The 20,386-nt window shown below is 43.2% G+C and overlaps 1 protein-coding gene and 1 non-coding gene across 3 annotated transcripts; one reads left to right on the forward strand and one right to left on the reverse strand.

The window, feature by feature from the left end:
• The first annotated feature begins 1,845 nt into the window (after window positions 1-1,845).
• ERVMER34-1 (endogenous retrovirus group MER34 member 1, envelope) lies at window positions 1,846-9,616 on the forward strand. 2 transcript variants are annotated; one of them, XM_007998720.3, is made up of 4 exons: window positions 1,846-2,034; window positions 2,308-2,447; window positions 2,547-2,657; window positions 7,417-9,616. In XM_007998720.3, exon 4 carries the CDS (start codon window positions 7,851-7,853, stop codon window positions 9,537-9,539), a length of 1,689 nt encoding a protein of 562 aa, XP_007996911.3. In that variant the 5' UTR covers window positions 1,846-2,034; window positions 2,308-2,447; window positions 2,547-2,657; window positions 7,417-7,850; the 3' UTR covers window positions 9,540-9,616. The 2 variants fall into 2 exon arrangements, with proteins under 2 accessions (XP_007996911.3, XP_007996912.3); XM_007998721.3 differs by lacking the exon at window positions 2,547-2,657.
• LOC119621094 (small nucleolar RNA SNORA26) lies at window positions 5,117-5,240 on the reverse strand. The gene has a single exon (XR_005237617.2). It is a non-coding gene; the product is annotated as a small nucleolar RNA SNORA26 (small nucleolar RNA).
• Window positions 9,617-20,386: the final 10,770 nt, after the last annotated feature.

A 20,386-nucleotide genomic window follows, 5' to 3' on the forward strand; every position in this document is an offset into this window, starting at 1 on the left:
AGTGTTATGAATGTAGAAGTGTCTAAAGACATATGCAGAAAGGATTATTCTAAGAGTATTGCTTGCTTTTGCATGGTTGAGAATAATGCTATTTCAGTGGATGGATGTGTTCATCACACTGTAATGCATGTAAAAACAACGTGTAAAAAACATCAATGAAAGACATCTCAAAGAGTGCCACTTGGGAAAAAAGAAAAAATAAAAAGATATGGGGTAGTGAGTCAACATTAGCAAGGGGTAGTATAAACAGTGGTTAAACCTATGTCTTGAGCCAGGCAAAAGAGCAAAAGACAGAGAGAGGACCTCAATGAAGAAGGAAGAGACAAAAAATAATGGCCTGGGGAGAGCTTAGACCCGTGGGGCTGGCAAAACCCAGACCAGAGGGGTGAGAGCCCTGCTGCTGGTGGTGAGGATGCTCCAGCCAGCAGAACAGTGGGAAGGGAAAAGCAGTGGGCCCATTTAGAGGTTGAAAGAGGCAGGGACTGAGAAGCTCCAGGGTTTGAGGACCACTCCCCCACACATAGAGCAGTTAGTAACGCAACTGCGGACCACGTGTCCCACGCCCCAGAGCGATGGCCCTTGGCCTTTGTCTTTTCTTTTTTCTTTTTCTTTTTCTTTTTCTTTTTCTTTTTCTTTTCTTTTCTTTTCTTTTTTTTTTTTTTTTTTTGAGACAGAGTTTCTCTCTTGTTGCCCAGGCTGGAGTGCAATAGCCAAGTCTCAGCTCACGGCAACCTCTGCCTCAAGCGATTCTCCTGCCGCAGCCTCCCGAGTAGCTGGCGTTACAGGCATGTGCCACCACGCCCGGCAAATTTTGTATTTTTAGTATAGACAGGGTTTCTCCATGTTGGTCAGACTGGTTTCGAACTCTCGACCTCAGGTGATCTGCCCACTTCGGCCTCCCCAAGTGCTGGGATTACAGGCATGAGCCACCGCGCCTGCTGGCCCTTGTCCCTTTAGGTCTCTTCTGCTTTATCATACATGAACCAAAATAGGATGCTACTCAGGCGTGGAGGTGCCAACCAGTCACTACTTGTGGTAAAGAGTCTTTCATCGTATTTAGTCATTTCTACAGTAAAACGTATTTTCCAAAGACTACAGAACACCAGTCATGATGGGTTTTGTTTCTTTGTTTCTTAGAATCAAAGAGGGGTTTCATTTGTCCACAGGAAAGATGATTTGCTATTTTTGTATTTTCAAGTTTTAACACGTTTTTTCCCGTAGCTCTTATAACCTTAGTATTTTTATATTTCGTGTTGATTTTTTATTCTCCATTAAAAATGTCAGTCCAAGGGAGTCCTTTGTTTCTTCCATTTAAGATTAGAAGATTGCCTGGCACAGAGTACACACCTGATGAACCCGTGCTGAATACTTAAGTGAGTAAAAACGCGGCATAAATAACAGCTCAGGGCTCTAGGCGGTCGCGTGACTGAGAGCCTAGGCGCCAAGGGGAGGAGAGGGTAATCGCCAAGGCTTCCCAGGGGAGAAACCGAGGGGCTAAGGGAACCAGATCCAAGAGGGCCAAGGCCCAGCAAGGTGCCTGAAGAAGCCGATTCTCCTGCCCAGGATCCCTGAGGTTCGAAGGATGCTTCATGCAGGGTGGCCTTGTCTCTCACCCGGCGTGCAGGATCCAGACCTAGGCAGGCCGAGGACACCGGTGACCAACTGCCGGGCCGGTCCAGCCCGGGTCCTGCCCTCGTCCCGAAGTTTCCTGGGATTGGCTGCCGGCCCCGCGGCCCCCCTCCCAGCCCCGCCCCGCCCGGAGTCTTCCCTAAGCCCAAAGCGCAGGTATGTTACTAGTCTTGAGCGGGAGGAAATGACCCAGCCCGGAGCACCTGGCCTGTTGGACGAGTGGGTTCCTGGTGCCTGAATCCGGCAGTCCGCCCTGCGGTGCCCCGCCCTGCCCCGCCCCGCCCCAGCCCGGGATCTTCCCGGTCCTGGTGCGTCCCCGCTCCAGTCAGTTCCCGCCGCGCGCCTTCTTGTTGGTTTTCTGGCCAGGCGGGGATCGTCGGCCAGTTTGTCCCGAGGAGTTGCGCTGTGAGTGCGCCTCTGCCTTTTGGACTCTGGCCGGGAGTGCTCCCAGGCAGGGTCTAGGCTCTCCCAGTGTCCCCTCGAGCTTTGCCCGCCCCAAGCTCCTCTGCTCCCCGCGGCCAGAACGGAGGGGTAGAGCAGCCCTCGGCGGCCCAGGGGGCGGAAGGCCGTGCCAGTCCCAGGGCCGCGGGACGCACAGGCGCTGCGTCCTGCGGAGGAGCTGGGAGGATCCCGGGGCAGGTCCCGGCGCGGTAACAAGTTTGCGCTTTGCCTCCCCAGGGCAGACGCGCCGCTACTTGGTAGCGGGTTTCGGGCGGGTCGCGCGCGCGGCGGCAGGAACCCAACCCCGGCAGACCCTGGGCTCCAAGAATTCGTCTTCTACGTCTGCGGAGGTGCGGCAGCCTCAGTTCTAAGCGCAGGTATGTTCCTAGCCTTGAGCGGAGGAAATTACCCAGCCCCGAGCACCTGGCCAGTGGGACCGGAGGGTTCCTGGTGTCTGAATCCGGCTCGCTTAACAGGAAGGCAATAGAGGCTGTGTTCCAAACCTTTCCCTCACGGTGGTCTACTGCCTACTGACCATCCTGGTGTCGTTCCCTGTATGGCTGGCATGGTTCCTGTCTTTAGGTCTTGTAAGTATAATGCTTTATTTTTTCTTGAGCCTCTCCTATGTCTGCCCTTTGTGAGCACACTAGCTAAAGAAGTCCATTTGGTCCCATGTCTAATCCATAGCATAATTGCTTGGCCCTCTTTGGTAGCCATGTCTTTTTTAGGTTGTGGGGCATTTGCCCGACAATAAACATGAGTAAGAGATAAGGGTAGGGTCGCAAGCTGGGTGGAGGAGAGACAGGGAGTCCATTTTTGTCTGCCATTTAGCAGTTTTCTGAGTCCTACCATTCCATAAAGATACTCTATCAGTTTCCTAAGTGTTGCGCAATGAATAATAACAATTTATGTAGGAAAATAAATAGCTGTAATCGGATAGCAATTATATGCCCATTGGTGATGGGAGTATCTGCTGAGGTCGAGAATCTGTGGGGAGTAGGGCGCAGTGGCTCACTCCCGTAATCTCAGCACTTTGGGAGGCCGAGGCGGGCTGATCGCTTGAGGTCAGGAGTTCGAGAACCGTCTGGCCAACATGGTGAAACCCCATCTCTACTAAAAATACAAAAATTAGCCAGGCGTGGTGGTGCATGCCTGTAATTTCAGCTACTCGGGAGGCTGAGGCAGGAGAATAGATTGAACACGGGAAGCAGAGGTTACAGTGAGCGGAGATCGCACCACTGCACTCCAGCCTGAGCAACAGTGAGAACAGATTCCATCTCAATTCATAATAGTAAGAATAATAATTCCATCTCAAATAATCATCATCATTATCTATGGGGCTTTCAAACTGCCAAGGACATGGCAGAGTCCCAGGGTATATCTAGTCAGTGTAAGTAGTGTATGTTTTCTCTTTCGCCTGTGTATAAGCTCACTATGTCATAGCCAGTTATTATCTTTCTGAAAATTTTGTTTATAAGAGCTGTCACAGAACAGAGTAAGTCTGTTTTTTGTTTGTTTGTTTGTTTAAGACAAAGCCTTGCTCTGTTGCCCAGGCTGCAGTGCAGTGGTACTATCTCAGCTCACTGCAACCTCCACCTCCTGAGTTCAAGTGATCCCCCGAGTAGCTGGGAAGACAAGCACAAACCACCATGCTGGCGAATTTTTGTATTTTTTAGTAGAGATGGGGTTTCACCATGTTGGCCAGGCTGGTCTCAAACTCCCAACCTCAGGTGATCTGCCTGCCTTGGCCTCCCAAAGTGTTGGGATTACAGGTGTGAGCCACCACACCTAGCCCAGAGTAAGTGTGGATGACTCAAGGGAGTGTCTTAAGAGGTCTTCTTGGGGGTTAGAAGCCAACTCTGTGACTGTAATCATGTGTATGTGGAGTGGGGTTCTCCATCAGGGAGAGGTACAGGTTTAGGGCATTACAGAGTTGCAGGATGAGGAGGGGTTGGTCTGTCAAGTAGAAAGGCACTCTTTTAGGGAACTTTAAGAGTTGACACAGAATGGGAAACAAAGGTAAATAAGAGAACCTATTGTAAGGTTAATGGCTTTGTCAATTAGGGTGGCAACTGAGGTCACTACATGGACATAGGAGCATGCTTGATGCCATGGGATCCAACTGACGTGAAAAATATGCTATGAGGCCAGGCGTGGTGGTTCACACCTGTAATACTAGCACTTTGGGATGCCAAGATGAGAGGATCGCTTGAACTTAGAAGTTTGAGACCACCCTGGGCAACATGGCCAGACCTTGTCTCTATTAAAAATAATTAAAAAAAAAAAAAAAAAAAAAAGAAGCCAGGTATGGTGGTGCATGCCTGTAGTCCCAGCTACAGGGGAGGCTGAGGTGGGAGGATCCCTTGAGCCTAGGTGTTCAAGGCTGCAGGGAGCCATGCTTGCACCACTGCATTCCAGCTTGGGCAACAGAGTGAGACCCTGTCTCTGAGGGAAAAGAAAAAAAATATATATGCTATGGAACTTACCTGAGAGGAAGAAAGTTGTCCTAGAATACCCAGAGCTATCTCATTGTTTTCACAGCAATAAACATAGAAAAGCTTGTCAAAACTGAGTAAATAAAAACAGGTGTGTGGGGTGGATAATGCTAATTTCAGTATCTCAGTGAAGGTTTCTGTGGTTGTGCCTGGGAGAGCACTTAGAGGTTAGGCAAAGGCAGCACAACTGGGAATCCATTGGTAGCAATAGCCAGCTGGTAAGTGTGCACACCTGCCTTTGAGATCAGGATGCAAGGCATTTGTGGCTGAGTTTGAGTAACCTGAGACATTCCATGGCCTAAATAGGTAACAGTTCAAATGTCCATACCCATTGAAATCTGGTTCTGGGAGGTGTGACCAGAGTCAGCCAGTCTTCAGATGTTCTCAGGTGAAAGCAGTCTTTACACTATTTTGCTGGACCATTACTGCCTACAGTGTCAAATACCAACACTTGGTTTTAATGCACTGTCAAAGCTAAGGTTAAGTTTAAATGCATCATATGTGATATGTAAAAATATCACAAAGGTGCTTAAACTGTAAGGAAATTGTTCAGCTGTGACTCCAGACAGGAGTCCAGCTCCTCCAAAGAGGAGCTTCACATTCTCTTCTCTGGGTTTTATGGAGACTTACTTTACCCTTCTGCTTAAAGCACTGTGTTAACCTTAAAAGCAGCACAAGAAAGGGTGATTTAAGATTTTTTTTTTTTTTTTTTTTTTTTTTTTTACAGGGTTTGCTACTACTCCCTGCAGTACTCCCTGGTCCACAGCTCATGCATCTCAGTTTCTTTTTTGAGATGGAGTTTCCATCTTTTTGCCCAGGCTGGAGTGCAATGGCCTAATCTCGGCTCACTACATCTCCCAGGTTCACGCAATTCTCCTGCCTTAGCTTCCTGAGTAGCTGGGATTGCATGTGCCACCACAGCTGGCTAATTTTGTATTTTTAGTAAAGATGGAATTTCTCCATGTTGGTCAGGCTGGTCTCGAACTCCCGACCTCAGGTGATCCACCCACCTTGGCCTCCCAAAGTGCTGGGATTACAGGCGTGAGCCACTGTGCCTGGCTGCATCTCAGTTTCTTGAAGTCTGCAATCCCTATTAGAAGCAGCTGTTTTGCTAAGTGAGCCCATGAGTGTCAATTGCCTTTCTATTAAGAGAGCCAGATTCGGGCCTTGGTGACAAACGCATCAAGGAACCCTCCAGTCCCACTGGTCATATGCTTGTGGCCTGGGTCATTTCATTCCACTCAAGGCCAGGGATGTGTGTTAACCTCCATGGGAAAGAAGAGACAGGGCAGGGTGAACAGCTTAGGATTGGCTAGTTCGAATCATTTCAATGGATTTCAAACTGTAGAGGTTGTCCCCTAGTTGCATAGCATGTGGCCGTGGGATGATTAAGGCAGACAGATAATTGCTTACATGTGTGTAAGGGCCCGATAGAGGAGGTATGGCTCTGGATTAGTTTGTATATCAAAGACATGCTCCTGGTTGGTCCCTTGTTATCTCTGAGAATTGGCTAGCCCCCAAGAAAGGTAGTCTCTCCTCAGCTGGAAAGGTGTTTTGTTTGTTTGTTTTGAGTTTTGTTTTTTAGACAGAGTCTCACTCTGTCACCCAGGCTGGAGTGCAGTGGCGCGATCTTGGGTCACTGGAATCTCCGCCTCCAGTTCACCTGAGTTCAAGCAATTTTCCTCCCTCAGTCTCCCAAGTAGCTAGGACCACAGGCGCACACCACCATGACCAGCTATTTTTTGTATTTTTAGTAGAGGTGAGGTTCCTCCATGTTGGCCAGGCTGTTCTTGAACTCCTGGCCTCAAGTGATCCATCCGGCTCAGCCTCCCAAAGTGCTCGGATTACAGGTGTGTCCCACTGTGCCCGGCCCTCAGCTGGAAAGGTTTTCTAAACATCAGAACATAATTAGTATACAGAAAATTTTAAGATATTTACATATACGTGAATAGGATGATCAAAAGAGCCAAAAGACAGTTGGCTCTTGGCATCCATAGCATTTCTGATCAAATTATTTCCTAGTGCAGTACTCGTAAATCTCACCAAGACTCTGGAGTATGGTAAGCATACTGCAAAGAGTCTTCCGAGACCCACATTGCCTTTTATGGTACTCTAAATGGACTTTATAGATTTGTCTCCAGCCTTATACTGTTCTCACTGCATGTTTAATGGATGGACTGTGCTATCCAACTAGATGTGCTAAGGCCATAACAGTGGAAAAGAAACTAACAACTGAGATTATTTCTTGTTTTGGCATTCCTTTATGAATTGAATCAGATAAAGGAACTCACTTTACAGCAGAATTAAATCATTTCCTTGCAAAACTCTTGGATATTCATTAAAATTTTATACCCCCTACTATCCTCAATCCTCAAGGCAAGTGGAACATAAAAATCTAAACATAAAATGAACTCTAGGAAAAAAATCTGTCAATAAACTGGACTCAGACAGCCAGAAGCATTATCCTTGGTCCTTATGAAGATCTGGAATACTGGCCAGGTACAGTGGCTGTAATTCCAACACTTTGGGAGGCTGAGGCAGGATGATCAGTTGAGGCCAGGGGTTCAAGACCAGCCTGGGCAACAAAGTGAGACCCCATCTCTACAAAAAATAACAAACAAAAAAGTTCGAATACTCCAAATAGGAGGACTGACTGCTTTTGAAATAGTTTTTGGCTACTCTGTGCCTACTGGCATCTCTAAAACTTTCATAGATTGAATGAGCATTGTGGGGACTTCAGTGAACAATTCAAAACTATGATTATATACAATGATTAGTATACTTGGAGCATATTTTCAACAGGTAAAAATCTGTGGCTTTCTCTAACAGACCCTGCCATCTTTTCAACCAGGTGATCAAGTATATCTCAACATTTTTAGAAGAAAAGATGTATTGTAACCTCCCTGGAAAAAGAAGAGACCTTATGAAGTAGTGCTACTCACCTACACAGCCATCAAAATAAAATTCCTGAATTTGTACAAGCCACAGCAAGCTAGATCAAGACCATCCCATGACAACTGTAAGGTCATGCCTATGGGTTACCTCAAACTGAGGAATTTCAGCACCTACTCACAGGCTCCATGAGCAGATGAAGTAGACAGCTTTACTCAGTATCTCAGACCAAGAACTTTGTCTCCATCTCCAACTAGCTGAAACATCTTCCCTCCCTGACCTGGAAAATTCTCTGTCTTAGAAATTTAAACAAAACCCTCCCCTTCCATTGAATCTCCATTGTCTGGAGTTTGCTTGTCTTAACCTAGCCTGTTTTCCCTCTGTTCCTCCACTATGGTCTCCCTTTCAAACTATGCCCTGCTTCAATTAACCCTTACTGCTTTTTTGACAATTCTAGTACAAGCTCAACACCTGCTTGCACCAGTTTTCCAAACACTATCTATCTTGACTAATCAGTCTAATTGCTGGCTATGTGAGCATCTAGATAATGCAGAACAACCCGAACTAATTTTTGTTCCTGCCAGTGCAAGCACCTGGTGGACCTATTCTGGACAATGGATGTATGAAAGGGTGTGGTATCCACAAGCAGAAGTACAGAATCACTCTACCTCCTCCTATGGTAAAGTGACTCGGCACTGGGAAGCCTCCATGGAAGCTCAAGGTCTATCCTTCGCTCAAGTAAGGTTATTGGAGGGAAATTTTTCTCTTTGTGTAGAAAATAAAAATGGCACTGGACCCTTCCTAGGTAATATACCTAAACAATACTGTAATCAAATACTATGGTTTGATTTTACAGATGGCACTTTCATGCCCTCTATAGATGTTACAGATGAATCCAGGAATGATTATGATACAAGTGTTTGCCTAGGCACTAGACAATGTTCCTGGTTTGCAGGTTGCACTAACCAGACCTGGAACAGCTCAGCTGTTCCCTTGATTGGTCTACCCAATACCCAAGACTACAAATGGGTAGATCGAAATTCTGGATTGACCTGGTCAGGTAATGGCACCTGTCTTTATAGCTGCCAAAACCAAACCAAAGGCCTTCTGTACCAGCTATTTCGCAACCTATTTTGCTCTTATGGCCTGACAGAGGCACATGGGAAATGGAGATGTGCAGATGCCAACATAACTAATGACAAAGGTCATGATGGACACCAGACCCCCACCTGGTGGCTCACAGGTTCCAATCTGACCTTGTCTGTGAACAACTCTGGCCTCTTTTTTTTATGCGGCAATGGGGTGTACAAAGGGTTTCCACCTAAATGGTCTGGACGATGTGGACTTGGGTATCTGGTACCTTCCCTCACCAGATACCTCACCTTAAATGCTAGCCAAATTACAAACCTGAGATCCTTCATTCATAAAGTAACACCACATAGATGCACCCAACGAGACACAGACAATCCACCTCTGTATTGCAACCCCAAGGACAATTCAACAATAAGGGCCCTTTTTCCAAGTTTGGGAACTTATGATTTGGAAAAGGCAATTCTAAACATTTCCAAAGCAATGGAACAGGAAATCAGTGCCACTAAGCAGACCTTGGAAGCACACCAATCAAAAGTTAGCAGTTTAGCCTCTGCATCCCAAAAGGATCATGTCTTGGATATACCAACCACTCAACGACAAACGGCTTGTAGAACTGTTGGCAAACAGTGTTGCCTCTATATAAATAATTCGGAAGCAATAATGTCTGATATACAACATCTATATGAAATATCCGAGAACCTGAAGAATGGACCGTTTTTTGATTGGGAAGGCCTATTTGCAAAAGTGGGAGACTGGTTCAGATCATGGGGCTATGTGCTTTTAATTGTTCTTTTCTGCTTATTCATCTTTGTTCTAATCTATGTTCGTGTCTTTCGCAAATCTCGCAGATCCCTTAACTCCCAACCTCTGAACCCAGCCTTATCTCCACAGCAATCAGCACAGCTCCTTGTCAATGAAACTTCATGTCAAGTTTCAAATAGGGCAATGAAGGAACCAACAACCCATCAGTATGACACAAGTCTACTTTGAGAATATCTGAACAAACAGCAGCTGCAGAAAAAAAGCCTTAGCTAAACTTTGATGAGTAAAGCAGGCCTTACTGAGAATTCAGCTGCCAAAAACCCTCCTCCAAGTGTTCCTCTTATAAGGGCACTTAGCACTAGGATCTCCCAAGGTATTGTAAATAAGCCTTATCAGAACTTTTCATAGTTTCACTCTGAAGCCTTAAGACACATACCATTAAGCTGATCTGTAAACCCTTACCCCTTGCTGTTCAGAGAGCTACTCTTTATAGTGTTCTTGCATGCATATATAATAAATGTTTTTTCTATTAATCTGTTAATTTGCAAGCCCCCAAACACTGGAACTAAGTTGGGAGCAGGAAAGTTTCTCCCAACAGCACTTTGTAGACTTCTCGATAGATGAAAGAGTGTGTTTGAATAGATAAGAGAATTTTGTTCCCTTGATTTTGGTTGAAGTAGAAGAATCCAATGTACACATATACAAGACTATGTCAAATTTGTCTCAAAGAATAAATATTGGTTAGTCATCAGAATCGACTGAAAACTTACTTTAGAGAGAGCGCCACAAATAATTTAGGCTGGTATGATCTGAGCTTTCCTGACTTCCCATGGGCATTTTAGTGGTCTAATGGAATGTTAGTCTGATATACATTTTAGCCATCTTACGACATGGACTGCAGGTGGAAGTAGGATGTAGGGAGTGTTGAGGTGGCATCTATTATATCAAATGCTTCACTCTGCCCAGTCCTCTGGTGAGTTCCTTACATGCATCTTTCTAGTTAATCCTCACAGTGTTCATATTTTACAGATGAATCAACTCAAAGGGTAGATAGCTTGCTAAAGATTATGCCATTACTGAAAAATAGCAAGATGCAGAACAGGGTACCTAGTATGTTTTTGTTTTTTTTGTTTTTTTGTTTTTTTGAGACAGAGTCTGGCCCTTTCGCCCATGCTGGAGTGCAGTGGCTTGATCTCAGGTCACTGCAACCTCTGCCTCCTGGGTTCATGCCATTCTTCTGCCTCAGCCTCCCGAGTAGCTGGGACTACAGGTGCCCGCCACCACACCCGGCTAATTTTTTGTATTTTTAGTAGAGACGGGTCTCACCGTGTTAGCCAGGATGATCTCAATCTCCTCACCTCATGATCCGCCCACCTCAGCCTCCCAAAGTGCTGGGATTACAGGCATGAGTCACCGTGCCCAGCCTAGTATGTTAATTTTTATTTTAAAAAAGGGGAAATGATATGTATATGTGTATGTATTTGCAAATAAAACAGAAAGGAAAAGCCATTCACAAATGAAAGCAATTACATGTAAGAGGAATGGACAGTGAGATTCTCACCTTTTTAAGGTTGCATATAAACATTTATGAATATAGCAGATAATTTATTAACAGAATAATCATTTCAAGTTACATTAAGAAAACACAGATGGCCAGGCACAGTAGCTCACGCCTGTAATCCCAGCACTTTGGGAGGCCAAGGTGGGCAGATCATGAGGTCAAGAAATCAAGACCATCCTGGCCAACATGGTGAAACCCCATCTCTACTAAAAATACAAAAATTAGCTGGGCATGGTGGCAGTCACCTGTAGTCCCAGCCACTCAGGAGGCTGAGGCAGGAGGATAGCTTGAATCCAGGAAGTGGAGGTCGCAGTGAGCCGAGATCATGCCACTGTATTCCAGCCTGGCAACAGAGTGAGATTCTGTGGCGCAAAAAAAAAAAAAAAAAAGCACAGACTGGGTGTGGTGGCTCATGCCTATAATTCCAGCACTTTGCAAGGCTGAGGCAGGTGGATCGCTTGAGCCCAGGAGTTGGAGATCAGTCTGGGCAACATGGCGAAACCCTGTTTCTACAAAAAATTAGCCAGGTATGGTGGCACGTGCCTACAGTCCCAGCTACCCAGGAGGCTGAGGTGGGAGGATCACGTGAGGCTGGGAGGTCTAGGCTGCTGTGAGCCAAGATTGTGCCACTGCACTCCAGCCTGGGTGATGGGGTGAGCTCCTGTCTCAAAAAGAAAAAGAAAAGAAAACTCATACTCTGGAACAATAGATGGGTTTATTGTTCATAGTAATGTTGATATCAAAAGAAGGTAGGCTGGGTGCAGTGGCTCATGCCTGTAATGCCAGCACTTTGGGAGGCCAAGGCAGGTGGATCACCTGAGGTCGGGAGTTTGAGACCAGCCTGACCAATGTGGAGAAACCCCATCTCTACTAAAAAAAAAAAAAAAAAATACAAAATTAGCCAGACCTGGTGGTGCATGCCTGTAATCCCGGCTACTCGGGAGGCTGAGGCAAGAGAATCACTTGAACCCAAGAGGCGGAGATTGCAGTGAGCCGAGATCACACCATTGCACTCCAGCCTAGGCAACAAGAGCGAAACTCTGTCTCAAAACACACACACACACACACACACACACACACATGAGAAGGTAAAAACTTCAGCAATACAGGACACGAGAAAGATTGAAAGATATAGGACTTCCTGTGTTTGTTATGCAATATGCATTGAAACTAGAAAAGCCATTAAAAGATAATGCAACTTTCAGTATTGGGTATTTGTGAAACCCTAGGTCTACTAAAAACACAAAAATCAGCTGGGTGTGGTGGTGGGTGCCTGTAATCCCAACTACTCGGGAGGCTGAGGTGAGAGAATTGCTTGAACCTGGGAGGAGGAGGTTGCAGTGAGCTGAGATTGTGCCATTGCACTCCAGCCTGGGCAACAAGAGTGTAACTCCATCTAACAAAAACACACACACAGACACTATATATATATGTGTGTATATATATAGAAAGAGAGTGAGGGAGGGAGTATTAAGTATTTCCAATTTCGTAGTCATTGTTCTAGGTATTGGACATATAGCAGTGAACAAGACAGACATTCTATCAGTAGAAACAAGTCACAAATTTTAAAAATCACACTTTTAGAAGTGCCATAGTGAAAATAAAAACAGTGATATGATTGAGAGTAGAAGAAAGGCTACTTGTACAGGCAGCAGAGCACAGCAATTAAATAAAGGCACTTACAAGCTACTTTCTTGCTGTATATTGAGATTTTTAACCAACTTTACTGGGATTCAGTTTTCTCGCTATAAGATGGAAATGATAATAGAATCTCTCATTGGGTTCTTGTGAGAATATTTTGAGTTTTGTATGTAAAGTGTTAGAAAGTGCCTGGCATACAGAAATACATTTGGTTTTGTTTTAGGTTTGTTGTTGTTTTTAGGCATGGTCTCACATTGTCACCCAGTCTGGAGTGCAGTGGCAACCATGGCTCACTCTGACGTCTGCCTCCTGGGCTCAAGCAATCTTCCCACCTCAGCCTCCCAAGTAGCTGGGACTACAGATGTGCACCACCATGCCCAGCTAATTTTTGTATTTTTGTGGGTAGAGACGGGGTTTCACCATGTTGCCCAGTCTAGTCTAGTTTTCAACTTGTGGGCTTGAGTAATCCACCTGCTTCGGCCTCCCAAAGTGCTAGGATTACAGGTGTGAGCCACCACATCCAGCCTCTAGTCTTTGTTTTGTTTTGTTTTTATTACTTTAAACTGAGGGCTCAGATAAAGCTTCTCAGAGAAAGAACTATATAGGCTGGAATCTAAAGCATGTGAAGAATCCTGTCTTGTAAAGATGGGGGATTGTGAAGAGCATTCCAGACAAAAGAAACTGCTGGTAGAGGTCAGGCATGGTGGCTCACGCCTGTAATCCAGCACTTTGGGAGGCCAAGTGGGGGTGGATGACCTGAGGTCAGGAGTTTGAGACCAGTCTGGCCAACATGGCAAAACCCCATCTCTACTAAAAATACAAAAAATATTAGCCAGGAATGGTGGTGGGCACCTATAATCCCAGCTACTCAGGGGGCTGAGGCAGGAGAATCGCTTCAACCCGTGCGGCGGAGGTTGCAGTGAGCTGAGGTCGCCATTTCACTCCAGCCCGGGGGAAAGGGCGAAACTCCATCCTGAGGAAAAAAAAAAAAAAAAAGTGACCGGGCCCAGTAGCTCACACCTGTAATCCTAGCACTTTGGGAGGCCCAGGTGGGCAGATCACCTGAAGTCAGGAGTTCGAGACCAGCCTGACCAACATGGAGAAACCCCGTATCTACTAAAAATACAAAAAATTAGCCAGGCGTGGCGGTGTCTGCCCGTAATCCCAGCTAGTCGGGAGGCTAAGGCAGGAGAATCGCTTGAACCGGGGAGGTGAGGGTTGCGGTAAGCCGAGATTGCACCATTGCACTCCAGCCTGGGCAACAAGAGTGAGACTCCATCTCAAAAAAAAAAAAAAAAAGAAGAATGAAAAAGAAAGAAACAGCTGGTACAGAGACTCAGTTGGGAGCCAGCACAGGACCCATCAATGGCTGAAGTAGGCTGGCATAAGGTGAGTGGTCATGTGAAACCTTATGAACCATGAGTAGGGATTTGGATTTTAGTGCACTGGGAAGGCAATGGAGAGTATTAAGTGTGAGACTTGACCCTGTCTTATTAAGTTCTTTAAAAACGATTACCTGGCTTTCTATGTGGAGCACGGACTTTTAGGAAGGCAAGGGTAAAAGCAGAGAAACCTATTCGAGTAGGAGCTATTTCAGAAGTTAAAGCAAGACACACCATGTTCAGGATGGAAGTGGAGATGGATCAATTTTTTGATCATACTTGATTTTTAAAGCTTCCTATTCTGTTATTGTGCTTTTGTGTCCCATTTTACAGATACTTAAAATTGTAATATATATTCCAGTCTGTTTCAGATATTCCAGTCTGTTTCCACTGAGGTTTTCAAAGCAGAAAGAAATTAATTTTTCTTTCATAGCTTTGTTTTAAAAATTGTTTTCTAATGGTTCCCTATTTTTTTTTTTAATGTTTAAGGCCTTTGGAGTACTTTTCAAGTTTCTATCCAATTAGGGGTATATTGGCCAACCATGATGGCTCATGCTTGTAATCCCAGCATTTTGGGAGGCCACAGTGGGAGGATCACCTGAGGCCAAGAGTTCAAGACCAGCCTGGGCAAGGTAGCAAGACTCTGTCTCCACAAAAAGTGAAAATTTTTAAAAATTTAAAAATTAGTTGGGCACAGTCGTGTGTGTGTGTATATATGTATATATAGTGTATATATGTATATATGTGTGTATATATACACACACATATAATATATAGAAAACTAATTATGTATGTGTGTATACATACATATTGTGTATACATAGGATATACATTTACACCCCCTTGAGTTTTGAAAAATCTTATACAGCCATGTTTCCTCTTGCTTTCTTTAAACTTGGAGTTGTTTCTAGATTCTTAGTTCTTGAAGTAGTATTTACTATGCCACTACTGTTTTGTAAGTGCTGCATAATAGGCTGTAAAAGCTGATAACAGGCCTTCTTGTTCAAACATTATTTTATATTTAAATCCATTTATTTTTCCATGTGAATTTTTATAAATTCCCTTTATACAATATTTACCATTCTCTGTATTTAACTGGAGTTGTATTGATGTAGAAATCTTATACTCATTCACGCAATCTCATATTATATAGGGAGGACAAATATATAAAATATTTAGTCTCAAGCTTCAGACTTGTTTCTTTTGCACCCAGTCATCCACTGTGTATTTATTTTCTGTTTCCTTTCACACCTACAAACTCACTCTATTCAACAATATGCTGTAGCCCTCTATGTAGTTAATTCCTTTCTCAAATGACTCCTCATAATAAACCTAAAAGCTAACACTGAAATGATGCTATTGTAGCAGAGACTGTTCTAAGCACTGTAGATTTTAAACTCATCTAATCCTTCTAATACTATGCAGTAGGTACTATTATTTTCCCACTTTATAGATAGATGCACTCAGGCACAGAGAGGTTAAATAACTCCCCAGGTTCTCACAGCTACTAAGTGCTGGAAGCCAGGATAATCCCCTAAGCAGCCTGTTCTACAAGCCACTTTCTGAAGCATTGTCCAATATGGTTTATAATTAAACAAATAAATGTGTACTGCATCTTTTAAGTATTTTAATTTTTGTGGTGGTTATACATTGGATATCTTATTTTTCAGCTGGTATACAAGGTTATACAAGGATCCTACATAAGGATTATCTCTTTTTCTTGCCATTAACTTATTTGTATGCCTTCAGGACTTTTTAAAAGCTGATTCTTTTGAATTTTCTAAGCATTTCAATTGTGTCACCTGCAAATAATGGTGTTTTCTTTCTTTCCTATAAAATTACATTAGCATGACATTCCCAAGGCAATATTTAATAATTGTATTAGTAAGAGTTAATTTTGTGGCCAGGCATGGTGGCTCACACCTGTAATCCCAGCAGTTTGGGAGGCCGAGGCGGCCGGATCACCTGAGGTCAGGAGTTCAAGACCAGCCTGGCCAACATGGCAAAACCCCATCTCTATAAATATGTAAAAATTAGCCGGGTGGGGTGGCAGGTGCCTGTAATCCCAGCTACTCAGGAGGCTGAGGCAGGGAGAATTGCTTGAACCCTGGAGGCAGAGGTTGCAGTGAGCTGAGATTGCGCCACTGCATTCCAGCCTGGGTGACAGAGCGAGACTCCATCTCAAAAAAATAAAAAGTAAATAAATAAAAATAAAAAGTTAATTCTCAGTCCTGCAATTAAAATGTGTTTAGAGTTTCATTAGTAGATTAAATTTTTAAAACATATTTGACTATATGCATCCTATTGCTGATAAGAGCAAACATTTCCTTAATAATTTTATACAGAGCTGAGATTTTCCCCCTTAAGCTTAAATTACGAGTAACTGCTTTGGTGGAAACATGACAATGAATTTAATTCAGCTAAATTGGATTTATAAGTATGGGAAATCTGAGTGTGATTTAAAGATTGTAGGGAAAGGAAAAGAGCCTTAGTTGAAACAATATTTATGAGGCAATTGTTTAGGGCACTAGTTCTCAAACTTGGTTGCACAGTGGAATCACTAGGTAAGATTTACCAAAGGCACTGATGCCTGGGTCCCACTCCCAGGTAATCTCACGTGATTTTTCAGGGGTGCAACATAGATACTGGGAACCTTTTAAAACCCCCAGTAATTCTAATGTATGACCAAATTGTATAACCACTTATTTAGGGGAGACTTTAAATCTGTTTCTCATTTTATGCAAACTCTGGTTAATAGGTTTGTGTAGCTCACTAATAAAATACACCAGCATGTACACCAGTGTTCAAAGAAACATTATTCACAACAGCCAAAAGGAGGAAACAACCCAAATGTCCATCAACAGATGAATGGATAAACAAAATGTGGTCAATACATACAATGGAATATAATTCAGCCTTAAAAAGTAAGAAAATTTTGACATATGTTGTAACATGGATGAACCTTGGAAACATCATGCTGAGTGAAATGAACCAGACATAAAAGGACACATACTATATGGTTCCACTTATATAAGTTACCTAGAATAGTCAAATTCATAGAAACAGAAAGTAGAAATAGTGATTGCCAGGGCTGGGGGGAGCAGGAAATGGGGAGTTATTATTTAACAGGCACAGAGTTCCAGTTTGGGATAATGAAAAAGTTCTGGAAGTGGAAGTGGTGGTGGTTGGACAACATTGTGAGTCTAATGCCATGGAAATGTATGCTTGAAAATGGTTAAAAAGATAAATTTTGTGTTATGTATATTTTAAGACAAGAAAAAAAAACTTTTAATGGCAGTGGGTAGGCTATGAATGTCCTTTCCTAACTAGTTAACATTAACTAGAGTGTTAAGGATTATAATACAAGGCATTGTAGTAATTGCTTTAATGGAATTTATTTAGTGGTTACTTTTTCCTCTTACCATCTCCAAGGAAAACAGGACTTACATTTTGCTAACAACTATTACCCATTATAAAACTTTCACATGTTTGCAGACAGGTAGAGGCACAAAGCTGAACTCTGCAATGCAATGCCTCAAATTATAACAGCTGTACTGCTGTGAGGGTTATTGTGTGTGGAGCCTTTTAAAGCAGAGATTAGAGGTGAGCCTCTTTTACCTCCACACCTTAGATATGCTCCTGCCTGGACTGTACATGTACACACCAAGCAAACCTAAGACATCAAAGTCATTTTTTAATTAAATTAGACATATATCAAAGAAACGTGATTTGTATCTGACTTGATGATGTTTCTGGTTCAATTCACCTGTTCCAAAGATGAATTGAACTGGAACACCTCTCTTTGGTGAAAACAAAACAAACACCTCTTTTGGTGAAAAACACCTCTCATTTTTCATGAGAAAAAGGAGGCCATTTATAAATGGTCTTGAGTAGTAAAAAGTAATGGATTACAGTGTTGAAGAAAGGCCTTGATTTACTATAGTCCTAGTGTTCTGCTTTAGCAGAAGATAAGTGAACTTTCTAGCCTTGGTTTCCATATGCAAAACAGTTATACCATAAATTCATGTACGAATGTAGCAAATTAATATTCAGAATGTCTAAAGTCTGAAATATGTAGCATCCCAGAGATCTCCCACATACGTGTCTGCGGCAAGCAGAAAACTCTAGAGCCTCACTATCTGGGATGTGTTCTGGAAATGTGGCCAATTCTGCTGAATCTATTAATTTCTAATGGCTGCTATAATAAATTACCACAAACCTGGTGGCTCAAAGCAACATACATTTATTGTTTTACAGTTCTGGAGGCCAGAAGTTTAAAATCAATTTTGCTAGGCTATCATCAAGGTGACAGCAGGGTCACACTCCCTCTGGAGGCTCTAGGGGACAATCTTGGTTTTTGGTTTATTTTTTTTTTTTGTTTTTTTGGGTTTTGTTTTGTTTTGGTTTTTTTTACCTTTTCCAGATTCTAGAGTTGCATTTTATGCATTCTTTTTGTTTTGTTTTCAACCTAGTCTTGCACAAGCATGCATTCCTTGACTGGAGGCCCCTTACTCCAGCTCTGTCTTCAAAGCCTGCAGCATGGCCTCTTGCTTCAGTTGCCACATTGCCTTCTTTTGGCCTGTAATAAAATCTCCTTCTGTGTCCTTCATGTAATGACACCTGCAATTACATTTAGTGCCCACCCAAATAACCCAGGATAATTTCCCCATCTCAAGATCCTTAGTTAATTACATCTGCAAAATCCCTTCTGCCATATGAACTAATAACACAGGTTCCCAGGATTAGGATGTGGATATATTTGGAGGCCATTATTCAGTCTTTCATACCAAAGAACTAAATTTTTTAATTTAACTTTATTTTATTGTAATTAGTCATAGGGCTAGGAGCTACTATATTGAACAGTACAAATACAGAACATTTCCCTCCTCACAGAAAATCTATTGACAGCACTATTCTAGAAGACATCTAGAAGCCAGTACCAGATGCTTCATTTTATTGCTATCTTCGGTTTGTTTTTGAGCTGCTCATTAAAAATATCTATAAGATCTTATTTTTTAGAAATTCAGAGAATATCTTTCCATAGAAGGCCAAGGAAAAACAGTAGTGTTCTTTCAGCCACTGAGCAAAGATTTAATGAGTATTTATGATGAAACAGGCACTGAGCTCTAAAAGAAATTTACAATCTACAATGTAATTGGTAAACATTATGATAACAGGAAGCACTGGTACCATGAGATAAGAGATCTAGCCTGATGAGGTCAGGGAAGAAATTCTGAAGGACATAAAACCTATGTTAAGATGTGGCCAAGCTAAGAAGGCTTAACAAAATAAATAAATAATACACACGCAGAGGGAAAATGATAAGAAAGATATCACTTATAGGAGAGGAAGAAGTGTGCACAGATGAAAGCAGTGGGGAGACAGCTTTAGGAGTAGAGTAGTCCTATATGACTGAAGCATATGTGGGGTCAGAAAGGGGAAGGTAGAAAAGAAGGCAAGGGCCAACTCTTGATGGGCCTAGTATGTCATAATTCGGTGTTTGGTCTTTATCCTAAGCGTCATTTAGATTTGAATGCAAATAACAGAGGCGCTAATAGTAGTCCTTTAAATAAGAAAATATTCATTTTTGTTCAGACTAGTGCTAATGTGGGGACTGTGCTTCATAGCATCCTCAGGGTCTCAAGTTCCTTTTACTTCATCCCTAGTGTGTGTGTTTCTCAGTCATCCCTAGTGTGAGAGTTTTTCAGCCATCCTAGTGTGTGAGTTTCTCAGCCATCCCTAGTATGTTAGTTTTCTTCTTTTTATTTATTTTATTTTTTGAGACAGAGTTTTGCTCTTGTGGCCCAGGCTGGAGTGCAATGGCATGATCTCGGCTCACTGCAACCTCCGCCTCCCAGGTTCAAGCTGTTCTTCTGCCTCAGCCTACTGAGTAGCTAGGATTACAGACGTGTACCACCACATCCAGCTAATTTTTTGTATTTTTAGTAGAGATGGGGTTTCACCATGTTGGTCAAGCTGGTCTCAAACTCCTGACCTCAGGTTATCCACCCGCCTCAGCCTCCCAAAGTGCTGGGATTATAGGTGTAAGCCACAGCGCCCGGCCCTTAGTGTGCTAGTTTTCTAAGCTTGCCATACAATGTACCACAAACTGGTGTCTTCAACAACAGAAATGTATCATCTCACAGTCCTAGGGGCTAGAATTCTGAGATCAGCTATTGATAGGGTTGGTTCCTCCTAGAACTATGAGCACCAATCTGTTCCCTGACTCCCCTCTAGCTTCCGGGGGTTTGCTATGAACCTTTGGCATTCCTTGGCTTGTGGAAGTACCTCTGTCTTCATGTTCATGTTCATATCACATTCTTCCTGTATTTATCTCTCTGTGTCTACATTTCCCATTTTTATAAGGACACCAGTCAAATTGGTCATACCCTACTCCGGTATGACCTCATCTTAACTATTTACATCTGAAAGGCCACATTCCAAATAAGATCACATTCTGAGGCACTGGGAGTTAGGACTTCAACCTATGA

The sequence above is a fragment of the Chlorocebus sabaeus genome, chromosome 7 (genome assembly GCF_047675955.1).
Source record: "Chlorocebus sabaeus isolate Y175 chromosome 7, mChlSab1.0.hap1, whole genome shotgun sequence".
NCBI lineage: Eukaryota > Metazoa > Chordata > Mammalia > Primates > Cercopithecidae > Chlorocebus > Chlorocebus sabaeus.

Coding starts and splice junctions, on each gene's coding strand:
- ERVMER34-1 (XM_007998720.3), top strand. CDS start 7,851: ATGGTCTCCCTTTCAAACTATGCCCTGCTTCAATTAACCCTTACTGCT.